The sequence below is a fragment of the Sinocyclocheilus rhinocerous genome, unplaced genomic scaffold, assembly GCF_001515625.1.
Source record: "Sinocyclocheilus rhinocerous isolate Xijiao unplaced genomic scaffold, SAMN03320098_v1.1 scaffold2386, whole genome shotgun sequence".
In the NCBI taxonomy this organism is placed as follows: Eukaryota; Metazoa; Chordata; class Actinopteri; order Cypriniformes; family Cyprinidae; genus Sinocyclocheilus; species Sinocyclocheilus rhinocerous.
Window position 1 is genome coordinate 189,526 of NW_015623807.1, and position 14,020 is coordinate 203,545.

General features: G+C 39.6%; 1 protein-coding gene across 1 annotated transcript; it reads right to left on the reverse strand.

Annotated features, from left to right (window-relative positions):
- Positions 1-13,651, reverse strand: LOC107737049 (ankyrin repeat domain-containing protein 55-like). The gene is made up of 12 exons (XM_016548455.1): positions 13,196-13,651; positions 12,133-12,252; positions 10,117-10,247; positions 9,821-9,930; positions 9,318-9,378; positions 7,615-7,743; positions 6,321-6,406; positions 6,093-6,191; positions 5,704-5,871; positions 1,914-2,569; positions 794-883; positions 1-269 (listed from the first exon to the last, which is right to left on the reverse strand). Exons 1-12 carry the CDS (start codon positions 13,233-13,235, stop codon positions 1-3), a joined length of 1,959 nt encoding a protein of 652 aa, XP_016403941.1. The 5' UTR covers positions 13,236-13,651.
- Positions 13,652-14,020: the final 369 nt, after the last annotated feature.

The following is a 14,020-nucleotide window of genomic DNA, read 5'->3' on the forward strand; positions in this document are numbered from 1 at the left end:
TTATTTTAGGCAATCGGTTTGTACTGTCAGAGTGATTCTGGGTTGTGATGGGCTGCGTTTTCTCTGGGGAGGAATGGCAGGAAGAACTTGAATGTTTCGTAAAGGTTCTCCTGTCAGCGGCGTCGGGAAGGAGCCGAGCGACTGGCTTTGGGGAATGCCGGCTCGGTGCAGTTTGGATGCATATGGAGGTGGAAGAACAGCCAGGCCCGCTCCTAAAGAGGATTTTGACTTCTTCACTCCCTGAGAGACCTGGTCGGGTGGCAAGGAAACTGTGGACCACATGAAAGCTGGTTTTGTTAAACCGAAGATGTGAACAATGCTCATGTTTAGAAAAAGTACCAGCTGGGAGTGTATCATACTTGATTCTAATATATTATTTTATCATACAAGGAACAGTGTGTTGTACTGTAAAGTGTTGTAAAACATTTTGTTTCAACATTTTCCCCCATTTTAATTATAAACATAGAAAGCAAAACAGCAAATACCTGGAAACAAATATGGAACAATCAAATTCAACAAAGGCTTGCTACTTTCTTTCTCATTTGTGACAAATGCAGCCCTAAACAATATCCTATTTTGTGCAATCTTTGTGAATCTAATTGAAGTACTTTTTTTTTTTTTTTTTTTAAATGAAGCTGAAAAACTTGTGTGGATGTTAACAAATGTAACCCGCTATTTCAGATGATAGCAGTTCTATCATTTACAATTGCCCTGTTTAGTAAATCTGGCCCTAATAATCTAGCACAGAGTCTTACGGAGCATGAAAATATGAGGATATGAGGATTAAACTTACATCTGTGAGTGCAGTGGTCACGGATGGGAGCAAGACTGTTACGTGTGAGAGCAGATTCTCTAACCCTCAGAGGTAAAAGATGATTCTGAGCTGCTCAGAGAAGACGACACAAAATTACTAATTTTACAAGCATATATTTCATAGAGTAATTCACTGATATATATATCTGGATGATTCTTCAATTAGGGACACTTGACTATTTCAAATCTTGAAAAATGAAACAATTGAAACAAATAATGTTTCATATGTTAACACTTGCAATTGTTGTAATAATCTTTTGATGTGTCTTAAAGAATTGCACTTATTTTCATGTGTTGGCTAACATACCAAAGCACATGTAAAGTACTTGATTATACTTTGAGCTGCAGTGTCTTATTCCTTTTTACGCTTCATATGTTTTAATTGCACCATATTGCAACTTTATCATTACAGAGGTGTATGATAATTGGGTTACACTTTATTTTAAGGTGTCCTTGTTACAGTATAATTATACAATTAAGTACTGAGTAATATTAATTAACTACATGTACTTACTATATGGTTAGGATTAGGGTTTGGTTTAGGGTTACTTGCATGTAATTATGCATAATTAATTGTTATTATAATAGTAAGTACATGTAACAAGTGTAACAAGGACACCTTAAAATAAAGTGTTACCGGTAATTGCAAATATATTTAAATACATATATTTTAGTTGATCACAAATGCTTGTCAGTATATTCTGCAGTAAATTTTAACCATGCTTCAAAGACAACTGAAGTAATTATGAAATTACATATAAAGATTCGCACTTAAGTGGGTCACAAAAAGTTGAGCTAATTGCATTTTATATCAATTTCAGCTATGATACATTTTCATTTAATTGTAGCTAATTAAGTGTCAGAAAACATTACATTACACTTAAGCCCAAATTAGTGAAATTCTGCCAAATGCCCAAAAACTAGGCAAAAGTAACAGATGCGGTAAACAGTACAGAACCATTTGCCATTATAATAATTGTACAGTCTTTTAAAACTTAGATGATTGCTAAAATAAGTAAAGAGACTAAAATAACCCTAGGAGTCAAAAATGTTCACCTAAATGAAGAATCACCTAACACTACCAATCCTGAATATGTTACCTTGGTAATTTCTCTGTATGTATGGCGTGTGATTTGAGCACAGCACGTCTAAAGGACTTGTGGATCCATGCAGCAGATTGTCGAGCAGCCGTTCAGATGGAGTTGAGATCCATGCTTTGTGAGTCAGTCTCTGACTGGGTTCAGTCTTCCACGCCTGTCCAGGAGCTTTTTGGTCCTTACTTTTGCCATCAAACAGGTTATGCTCGCTCTTGCTCTTCTGCGACCTGTGCGCTAAATGTCCTGCTACATGACCTCCGCTGGTCCTGTGGGCCAAAGTCTGAGAGTTTACCAGCAGGGACTTCCCTACAGTGATTGGAGGAAGACTCTGTGTGCGTATGGGTGGGAGACTTTGGAGGTCCTTGCTGGATGTGTCCTCAGCGAGGTGGACTTTCTCAGAGTCATTATTTCGTTTTCTGAGAGTAGAGCTGGTTTCGCTCTCATCTCTGGGTTCAGTGACACATTCGAACATAGTAATGATGTCATCCACCTCAGACGTCTCTTCTTTGAGCTGACATTCTTGACTCAAGTCTGTCTGCTGAGAAGGATGCAGTTCTTTCTTCTTCTTGCAGAAGATGTGGTTCAGCATGCGAAATTTCCCCTCCTTGCGTATAGAAGAGTCAATGTTTTGAGCATGCAGTGGCCTGCTTGACTCACACCTGTGAAAAGTAATGCCATCTTTAGTTCTGAAAAATACTTTATGGGAACTCTTCCAGCATTTTACATATATACATTTTATATAATCCTACTCCTCAAAATGCCTGGGGGAGGGGGGCTTGTCATACATTCAAAATATTACATATATTAAAATATCAATTTAGGTTACTGATACTTCATGTGTGCAAACAAGTGATAATAATAATAATAATAATAATAGCATAGTATTTAAAAAAACAATATTTAAAAATGAGGAAAAGCAAAATGTCTGTTGACAAGCACAGTAAAAACAGACGTCACAGGGCAGAATGTATAAAAAGATATTGTTACGAATCCTGTCCATGGAATTCCGTCCGATCGCCACCAGAGGTCACTCGTCCATTATATTGACTCTCTCACTACACAGTTACACGTCACCACGGACTACATTTCCCATCATCCATTGCACTGATTGCACACAGCTGTAACCAATCACACACACACTATATTACACTTACTCAGATCCTTCTCAAACTGCCGAGTATTGTTTAGCGCATATCACTCTTCTAGCGATAGCTGCATTACGGAGCCATTCCTAGTTCCCGGTCCTAGTTCCCAGTTCTAGTTCTAGTCTTAGTCTAGCCACTTCGTGTTGCCTTGTTGTCTGTTTCCTGACCTTCTGCCTGTGTTTCTTGGATTAACCCTTTGTCTTGCTGTTTCGAACTGTGTTTGCACCTCTCCTGGACTATTGCTCGTGTTATTGGATTACCCCTCTTGTCAAGCCCTCTGGATACTGTTCGCCGATTGGAAGACCCACGCTAGCCCTAGGAATATTCTTTGTCTTGCCTGTGATATGCCTGTGTTATCTGACCCTTGCCTGTTTATTGACCACGCCTTTGTAAATAAAGCCTTGCACATGGATCCGCACGTCTCACGTCTCGTTCGCCCCGTAACAGCTATGCAAAAATATTAGTTTGAAATGTATTTGAAACTGCATGCATGGGCGTTATTTTATTGCTATGTTTTGTTTTTACCTAAAACCATACCCATTGAGATGGTTAACCGGAGACTCGCTCTGACCGGATCATTTGAATCAGGGAGTTGTTTACTGGAGACTCATACAAACAAGATCATTTAAATCAGTTCATTCACGTATCAGACACCGCTATCGCATCTCGAAGTGGGTGGTGATTTCTCCAGTTAGCCGATTCGGGCTGGGAGGGGAACTTTATTGATGCTTCATGGGCTAAGGAAAGGGGGCTTCTGCTTCAATTTCTGCCCCACAACTTCTGCACGTGCAGGTCACTGCTTCGGTGAGCCTAATAAAAATCTGGTGTTTTATTTGTTGGACTCCCCAAATAGTTAAAAACATACCTATTATGTCATCTACCTTCAAGATCTTGCAGTGGGCAAGGTAATTCATGAAACTGCATCTCTGCAATGCTTACTATCTTGTCCGGATCAGGGAGGGCAAAGTGTGAGAAGTGTTCCCTCAGCACCCAGTCAGTACCGCTCGTGAGGACCATCATTTCAGTGGAGAGTATCAGCATGGACCATGCTTAGGTGAGTTTCTCTCCACCTCACCCAACATCCAGCTTTGGCTCTGTCCCTACAACTAGGGATCTGCCTTCTGCTTATTTTCAGTAAACTGTTGTTTTTCTCCATTTTTCTTGTGGGTCCACAGATTATTTTTAACAAGTGGTGGTTATGTGATGGTCTGGGGATGTTTTGCTAAAAATGTTTTGCTGAAATTCCTTCACAGCGGTGTGAAACTCTCCTACAGGAGGCGTTTGGTTGCAGTTATTACTGCTAATGGGGGTAGCCAGTTATTGACTCTAAGGGGGTGTTGCTTCTTTAAAAAACTTTGCAACAGTTTCTTTGCTTTGACTTTTATCATTGCTTTATTAGAAATTACAGCCAGGTTGCTTCCTTCCAGTGGTCTTCTTCTGTCTAGAATATGCCTTTGAGACCCTTAAGGCGTGCTTTACTTTGGCTCCTGTCTTGAGGATGACTAACCCTTGAAGGCAGGTCATTGTGGAGGTGGATGTGTCGGATGTGGGAGTTGGGTCAGTTGTTTTCTAGACGTCTCTGGAGGATGGTAGGTGCACCAATGCGCCTGCTTCTCCCACCACCTGTACCCCAGGGAGTGGTCCAGATGGCTATGGGTGAGTGGATCCCACTGGTTGGAGGGCTCTGTGATCCCATTTGTGGTCTGATCACAGAAACCTCAAATACATTAGGTCTGCCAAAAGATTGAATCCGAGGCAGACCTGATGGGCACTTTTCTTTGAGCACTTTGATTTTGTGTTGTCTTATCGTCTGGGATTCTGTTTTGTGCTGTGCCTTCTATCTCTATGTCCATGTCTGAGTCTAGTCTAGTCCAGACAAGTTCAAGTCAAGTTTGAGTTGTGCTTTGCTATGTCTAGTGTCTTTGTACTCTTCTTGAACTTGCCAAATAAATAATCTTCTCGTGTGTTACAAAAATATGTGTGATTTTTGTGGAGTGCTGGGACAGGAAAGAAGAGCTCCTGGGTTTTTCTTTTTTTTTTCATTCATGAATTTCCTTGTTACCACCTCCCTGACCTTAGACTAGGGAGGCATGCAACAATTGCCCCATCACCATCGCCCAGTCTTGCTGCTCATTCTCGCTTTCCATCTCTGCCCCGTTTTTGGTCTGCTCTACCTGCTTACGACGTCCTGCAGTTCTCTCAATGCGACACTTGCCTAGTCATTTGGAGTGGTTGTCTTAATGGACTGTTGTCCTGGCTCTCAACCCTTGGTTGTTTTTTAGACTCCCATTCCTTTCCACCCCACCCAGCTTTCAGCTTTTATTCTGCCCCATGACTGGGGATCTGCCTTCTGTGCTCATTGGTCCAACTTTTCAACAAACTGTTGTTTTTCTTTTGGGTCCGCAGATTATTAACAAGTAATGGTTGTGTGATGGTCTGAGGATGTTTTGCTAAAAAATTTTTGCCGAAATTCCTTCACAGCGCTGTGAAACTCCACTACAGGAGGCGTTTGGTTGCATTTATCACTGCTAATGTGGGGTAGCCTGACTCTGAGGGGACATTGCTTCTTTAAAAATGTCATGGATATGTCAGTGTATATACCTGACAAAAGTGACAACTTAAATACAGTTTTTTGATTTCCAACAAACCTGTTTTCAGGGGAAAGGAGTTTGATGCAGGCAGTATGGCCACAGTACATGGCGTATGTGAGTGGAGTATTCTCATTAATATCTCTAGGGTTGGGCTCCACTCCCAGCTCCAACAATACCTGCACACAGTCATCCTTCCCTGCTGCAGCAGCCCAATGAAGAGGGGTCCTGACAGAAAAACAGATATTATGTTGTATAATAAGAAACAAACATGAACACACACAGCTTAGTAATGCATAGAGCGCGAGTAAAATAATGTCTGTTACGCACTGTTGCTAAGTTTTGTCCTAGTTGACCCTCTGGCAAACAAAATAATGATTAGCACTACTGCACATGCTGAAAAGCTAATGTGATTCTCCACTCAAATATCACACAAGATGTTACTGTACCGTTCATCCACATCTAAAGCTTGCAGGTTGGTCTCAGGAACACGAGACAGTTCATAGATGATGTCGCTGAAACCCGCAGCGGCGGCTATGTGAACGCAGGTCTTTCCGTTCTCATCATCGTAATTGATCACAGAGGCGCCCAGATGATGGTCAAGAATGAGAGAACACATTAACCGGCTGCCGCTCTGCCAAAAAGTTGAAAACAATGAGACATATACTGTAAATGAAGTCTTCCCGTTCTCATCATCGTAATTGATCACAGAGGCGCCCAGATGATGGTCAAGAATGAGAGAACACATTAACCGGCTGCCGCTCTGCCAAAGAGTTAAAACAATGAGACATATAAATGAATAACCAATTTGCAATGCACATATATAAACCATCTTTCACAATGAATATTTTAAAGACATAAATTGCATTACTTGATGAAACATGACAATCTACCTGTAATTTTAAATATAATTATTTATAAACATAGATGTAAATAGATTATTTCTAAAAACAGAGTATGAAATAGTATACTATAGTACACCTGTACGATTCAGTCCATAACCAGGTCCAAGCAGAAGCTACAGAGAGTTTGCATTTTAGGGGAATTGCATTTTTTTTTCTCTGATTTAAGGGGGGAATCTGCTTCATTCTGCTGCCTGAGTATGGCTTGGTATGATGTTGTAATATGTGTTCAGTGGAAGTAAGAGTACTAGACACTAAATGATGAAAGTGCAATTACTTGTAATAAGTACAAGTACTATTACTGTAATAGGCCAAGATAACATGTAAGCGTTGGGTGAGGATGTGTGTCTGAATTCATGTGGAAGTCTGTGGAGCTTTCACAGTACATAACACACAACAGTAAATGTATCTTGACCCATTTGTTACAGTAAATTGACCCAAATTGTGGTTCAAATTAAGTCAGGCTATTCCAGAAAAGCAAAGGACCATTTTTTATGACTGTTAACTGTACATATGGCCATTGTCCATGGCAATATACACTGGTGATACTCAAGTATTGTATCACTCTCTGTGATCTCTCTCTTCTCAGACCAACACATATTAAAGAACAGCTCATTGGTGTAACAGATCGGCCAGGCTCCACCACCACCCAATCACAACGATCCCTCTCACCTGAGTTCTGAGCACCAGCACCTGTCACTAATCAAGCACCTCATTAACCAGCCTGCATAAAAGCACACACCTCAGACAGAAACCGTTTACCAAGTTCAGTCAATAACTGGAACACCACTCTGCTGTAGACATGTCCGCTATCGTGTGGGACCCATCACTCTTCGTCTGGGCCTACTGGTGCTAATTTACAGTAGTGACTATAGCAAAGATGAGCTGTTGGTAGATGGATAGAAGCTCGGTAGTTCCCGGTTAGAAAAAGGTGTGACTTTTTAATTGAACAGACATAGGCAGAGTCATCACAGAAGTGTACTTAAAAATATATATTGCTGTAGAATATGTTGTATGTAAGAAAACTGAAGTAGCACTTCAGAATTATGTATTTGTTTATGAATTGTACCTGCACAGCCCAGTGTAGAGCTGTTTTGAAGTCTTTGTCCACAAGCGTGGGGTCGGCTCCTTTCTGCAGCAGGGCCTGCACATGCTCCGGTCGGTTATGGAAAGAAGCCCAGTGAAGAGCTGTCATTCCCTGCCAATCACAGTCTGAGGGTTACACAGCTGCACTCTATAACAAGTGTTTATAACTGGTACTAGGGTTGCAAAATTCCAGGAATTTTTAAAGTAGGAAACATTCCATAGGAATATATGGGAATTAACAGGAATTAATGGGAATAAACTAGACATTTACAAAATTGCAGGTTAGTCTATAACAGGAAACTTAAATAGGGTTTCATTGGAAAAAAAAATCTTGCATCATAATCTTGGTTAAGACAACCAGATTTAATGCAAATTGCACTGCAATGCAGATGGAGCACATTTTATGGAGGACTGTTTCCTGATCCTGGGAGAGTAGACTACAATGCCGGCTGTTCTGACTCACAGACTGTAAGTACGTTTTTGATATTTAAAGAATTTGCCACTGACGATTCAAACACGAGTTTTGAGCAGTGTAGAGTAGCGCTTGTTGTTTGTCATTTCTCCGATCAAAAATGCAGACATGGTTTTATGTTTACGCGGCGCGATGCAACGCAACGCAACGCGTAAAAAGACAGTATAAGTCATTATAATCCATAATTATGTCCCCACTGGATGCAACAAATGCATTAAAACAAAACAAATTTTAATGTTTTTGTCTCGTCGCTCCGGCCTGACAGGGCATCACAGTATGGTGAGGGCGTAACATTTCCGTCACACGCTTGAGGTATTCGGCCAATCACAACGCACTGGATAGCTGGCCAATCAGAGCACACCTCGCTTTTCAGACCGATGAGCTTTGTAAAAATCGACGCGTTTCAGAAAGGCGGGGCATAGAGGAGAAACAATAATGTACAGTATGTGGAAAATAATGTTTACACACACTGTACAATTACACCAAATACACAAAATAATGTTCTTTTTAGCAACATCATATGACCCCTTTAATTTTTGATTAGTAATATGCATTGCTAAGGACTTCATTTGGACAACTTTAAAGACGATTTTCTCAATATTTTGATTGTTTTGACAGATTTTCAAATAGTTGTATCTCAGCCAAATATTGTCCTATCCTAACAAACCATACATCAATGGAAAGCTTTCAAGATGATGCATAAATCTCAATTTTGAAAAATTGACACTTAAGACTGGTTTTGTGGTCCAGGGTCACGAATAGTTTAATTAAGGTTTGTACATGCTTGTTTCCATGACAGAGTTCACGATAAATCTTTTCATTACTACTGGAGTTTGCTTAGTTTTTTTGATTATTAAACAGCAAACACAAACTATGTTAAAGCGGCAGCCCTTCCGTCACACTCAGTGTCCGAACTCACTCACTTGTTTTCATTCACTCCTTCAACTGGACGATGTTAGTGGACTAATGTAGGGAATAGTGAATATAAGGGTATAGAGGGTGATTTTGAACACATCATTGGTTTAATGCTAACTCTTTCAGTTTAGTCTTTAGATTCCTAGAGTTTATTAAAGTATCTGTATTAGTAATTCTGCAACATGCATCTCTTTGAAACCATAATATCCATGACAACTACTTGTGCACATTCAATACTATGAAGCGCACTTCTTTTTCCAAAGGGTTTGCAAAGCTGAAACCCATCTGCTCCGACTCACCTCATTGTCTTGATGATTGATTTCACACAGTGTTGACTGCTGTAGCAGCACAGCCATGAGCCTTAAACAAACAAAACATGATCATTACTCTATAAACACTGCATACAGCATTTTATTTCCATAACATGAAACAGATAATCAATGGGGAATGTGTAAAAAATAAGAGGGATTGATGAATTTTTCCCCTTTTTTCAGAATAATGTGCACTGACTGAGTGTGCATTGGGAAAAAAAATAGGGTCGGGTTTTGTTTTCATGTTGACTGTAACAACATATCTTACTATTTTATGTTGACTCAACAACACTTTTAGGAACCATCTCTGAAATCTGTTCCTAATTATCATCTTGTCAAATGTAAATGTTCTGCCAAATGCACAGTGAGAAGCAGGAAGCTCCACTGAACTGTAGCAGCTTGATGCACAGGAAAATGCTACTGCATTACTCACTACTTTTAGCTTCATTAACCTATTTGTGAAAACCAATTCTATTTATCTTCCTCGTTACCTGAAGTCAGTTTCGGCAGTAGCAGCATGAATTGGCAAGCGTCCGTTCTTATCGGGAATGTTCTGTTTTGCACCGTTGCGAAGTAAACACACACAACCTTCAAGCCAGCCCTGCAAAAGACAAAACCATCAGACCAAACTACACGACAAGTCATTCAAAAACCTTAACAAGCATTCAACTCAGTCAAAGCTAGGAAGGTCACTGCGACTTCGTACATGATGCATGGTTCCTAAACACATGCTGAAGAATCTTTAAAGGAATGCAGCTCATCAATGATCCTCAGAGAGTTTCGTTACCAGGTATGTCGCTAGAGAGAGGGACGTGCGTCCACAGGCGTCTTGTGTATTGATAGAGGCTCCCATCTTCAGCAGCAGTTTGACCGTATCTACCTGCCTCCCAGACACAGCATGCATCAGAGGTGTGGAGCCTGTCATCAAGACATCCGCAGTCAGAAACACAGAAAACACGACCAACATGTAGGCCAGCTCTACTGTAGTCTGTTTATGATGGTAGCTCATTTCTGTTTCAGATTTGCTGAATGTGTGATTTGCATGACGATGATTGTAGGAACTTTTTTAAAATACCTGTTCTTTAGCTTGCTTGCCCATGCAAAACTAGAGTTTTGGATGGCTAGAGTTGTGCATGGCTGCCGGGCCTTGCAAAGTGGCTGCTTGGCACAGCAAAATATCCCACCCTTAATCAGATTTTGGTTTCTAAATATTGCTCCAATGTAAAGCGCATCTCTTCTCAACAATGCATAATTTGATGTATAACTTATGTGAATAGCATAAACAAGTTATGCATGAAATACCACAGCCTTGTGAAGAAGAAGCAGACTTTAGCATACTTTTAAGTACTTAGAAAAAAAAATACACTTAAAAAGCATATATTTATGCGTGAACTGAATATAATGTTTTCATAAACTTAAATGCATATTCATTCCAATTAAATGAAAATGTATAATAGGTTATTTTTGCAGTAAATGCAGCTGGATTTTACAGAGCTTTCTGATCCACTTAAGTAGCATCTTTACATATATATATATATATATATATATATACACACAAGTACATGTGTACTTTCGTAATTCTGTTGTCTTTGAAATATGGTTAAAATGTGCAAGCATTTATGTAAAACTATAATATACTTGAAAGTTGTGTGTCATGATTTTTATTTACATTTATTTTGTATTTGTTTAAAAAAATATTGCAATTTAGTACATTACAAATATGTTAATGTTAAGTGTAATATTGAATAACAGTTAAAATTATAATCAAATTCTTCACATATTTTAGTATGTTAGCTTTAGTATGTTAGTCAACACATCAAAATAAGTACTTCTTTAAAGCATGACAAATTGTTATTAAAACAATTATTTAAAATGTACTTTAAAGGAATAGTTGACCCAAAAATGAAAATTTGCTCATCAAAAATGAACATTTTCTCATCCTCGGGACATCCAAGATGTAGATGAGTTTGTTTCTTCATCAGATTTTGATAAATGTAGCATTGCATCAGTTTCTCAGCAATGGATGCTCTGCAGTGAATGGGTGCCGTCAGAATGAGAGTCCAAACAGCTGATAAAAACATCACAATAACCCACAAGTAATCCAAAATATAATGATAACATTTCTTTCAGTGTCCACTCACATCCAAGTATTTGTTTAGAAATGCTTTGGACTGTTTTGGCTTATAAACGGTGCTTGATCTGTGCAGATTTCTCTATTGATTCAGACGAGACAACATTCCTTTTTCTTTGTTTTTTTTTTTTTTTTTTAATTAATTTATTTTTTTACTGGAAAAAACAGCATTATGGATTATGGACTCATCTTTTAGCTTCAAGCACCAGTTTCAAGTTAAAAACACCTTAATTATGGATTGGATTGTTCTACACACAAAGCTTTTCACCTTTGAAGTCATTAACTGATGGACTGGAGTGGTGTGGATTACTTGTGGATTATTGTGATGTTTTTATCAGCTGTTTGGACTCTCATTCTGACGGCACCCATTCACTGCAGAGCATCCATTGCTGAGACACTGATGCAATGCTACATATCTCCAAATCTGTTCCCGTGAAGAAACAAACTCATTTTGGAAAGTGTAAAGTATCTTAAGAAATATAGTCATGAAAATGTACTCTCTTTAAGTACACTTAAGTGGCCATTAATTAATATTATATAATCTGCAAGTACAGATACCTTTTGCATGCACTTTGAAGTTTATCTGAAGTACACATTTTTTCACAAAGGTAAAACTAGTATCATAGTGAGTTTCAAGTATAGAGTGTAAAAGTGCAATGTGTGAAAGAATACCTTCACTGTCACAGCACTCGAGGATGCACGGGTCCTCTCGTATCGTGGCCGTCAGCGTGTTCACATCTCCGTTTGCTGCTGCCTGGTACACCACATTCAGATCAACCTCCTCAGCAGCTTCTGAGAGGGAAATTTATCAAAAGAATCAATCTGGGTGTAAGCTAAGGCATTTTTGCTTGATCATTCCTTAGATATGTCAGACTTTTGAAGAATGAAGGCAAGCGATCAGTGTCATAAGAATCTTTAGGTCTTGCTTATCATTGACTCGACAGCTTCAGATTAATCAGCAATCATAATTCTTTCAAGGCATACTAATAGTTTGAAATGAAGATGTGATTCCTCATAAATTAACAGGTCAAAAGAAGGTGCTCAAGATGTTTTCCCATAGAAAAATAAAATAAAATCTCAAATACGTTGATGAGAATGTTTCTGAAAAAGATCCTGTGTCTCCTTTTAGAGATCTCAATCAAAACCTCATTAAGAGGTCTGCAATCAAAAGTTAGAAATCTCAAATTGAACTCCAAAATGTCTCATTTTGAGCAATACTAGCTCAAAATGATCTGAGCTTTTAGTCTTCTTAGCCTACTTTATGTCAACAATTGGATCCTTTGAATTAATTAACTAATAAGGCGATGTGAAAACAACGTTGATGAGATTAAATATAGGCTACTGAGAGATCGTTACGGCTTGAGCAACCACTGAGAAATCAAATATTCCTTGGGGCTTATATATGTTGTCTAGGGTGCATTGCATTATTTGCATACATAACAACACAGAAGATCCGCTGACAGAGCTGCCGTAACAGAGCTCACCGACTACAACTGAAAACCCCGGAATATATCACGAAACATTGTGATTGTGACCCTCACTCCATGTGATACAGATCATCGCAGCCATAGCCAATAGTACTCTTCATTACTGAAACACAAACAGATGGCAACCCTCACATCACGCAAGCAAATGATGCGCTACGGCAAAGCCCATTGATAAGCATTGCCATGGCAACAGTGTTAGCGGCGCTAACCGTGTGTGTGTGTGTGCGTGTGTGTGTGTAGTGTTTTACCTTTATGCTGCTCAAATACAGATGAAGAGTTGAACTCCATAACAGATCAGATGCAGTCTTCAGAGAAATCCCTCTGGTGCCCTCGACATGATGTCCCCTCCGCTCCCGATTTCACAACGACTCAGACTGGTCGCATGGGGAATAATGAAAGAAAGGGAGCGCGACAGACACGGTAAAGCAGAGAGAGAAACGCGGCTGGGACAGGAGAGGCAGGGGTCGCAGGCGCGTGAGCATCAGTTCCTGGAGGCGGCTGGAGGAGGCAGGTGGAGGATGCTCTGTTTGATGCTGCGTGATGTGATGGGGAAACACACTGAGCATGCGCAGAAGCTGCACTTCACAGCCTGGTGACAGCACAGCACTGTACGGCCTATGTTCACAACACTGAACGCTGAAGAGAGCGGACTGCTGCTGGACGCAGTGTGTGTGTGTGTGTGTGTGTGTGTGTGTGTGTGTGTAGTGTGTGTGGCGTTACGAGGGCACAATCGCGGTCCCCCTCGGTATAAACCGCGGTCCGGGGGCACCTAAATCGGACCGAAAGGGCACTTTAGCGTCGGCGATTAAAGGGGCAATTTTTTTTTTACAATTTTTCTATTCTATTCTTTTCTATTCTATTCTATTCTACATTCCCTTATTATGTCTTATCCTATTTTTTTCTTCATTCTATTCTATTCTATTCTATTCTTATGCCCTATCACAAATTTACATTCTATTCTATTCTATTCTATTCTATTATAAATTATTTTGTTATATGCATCATCCTCATTTTTTACATTCTTCTTTTCGGTTGTGTTCTATTCTATATTCTTTCATTGTGTCATATCATAT

Bases quoted from the DNA above. Each gene is read 5' to 3' on its own strand.
- LOC107737049 (XM_016548455.1), bottom strand. From the start codon at position 13,235: ATGGAGTTCAACTCTTCATCTGTATTTGAGCAGCATAAAG. The intron at 10,248-12,132 runs GTATTCTTTCAC...TCTTGATGACAG, and splicing joins CGAGTGCTGTGACAGTGAAG to GCTCCACACCTCTGATGCAT. The intron at 9,931-10,116 runs GTAACGAAACTC...TGTCTTTTGCAG, and splicing joins TCTCTCTAGCGACATACCTG to GGCTGGCTTGAAGGTTGTGT.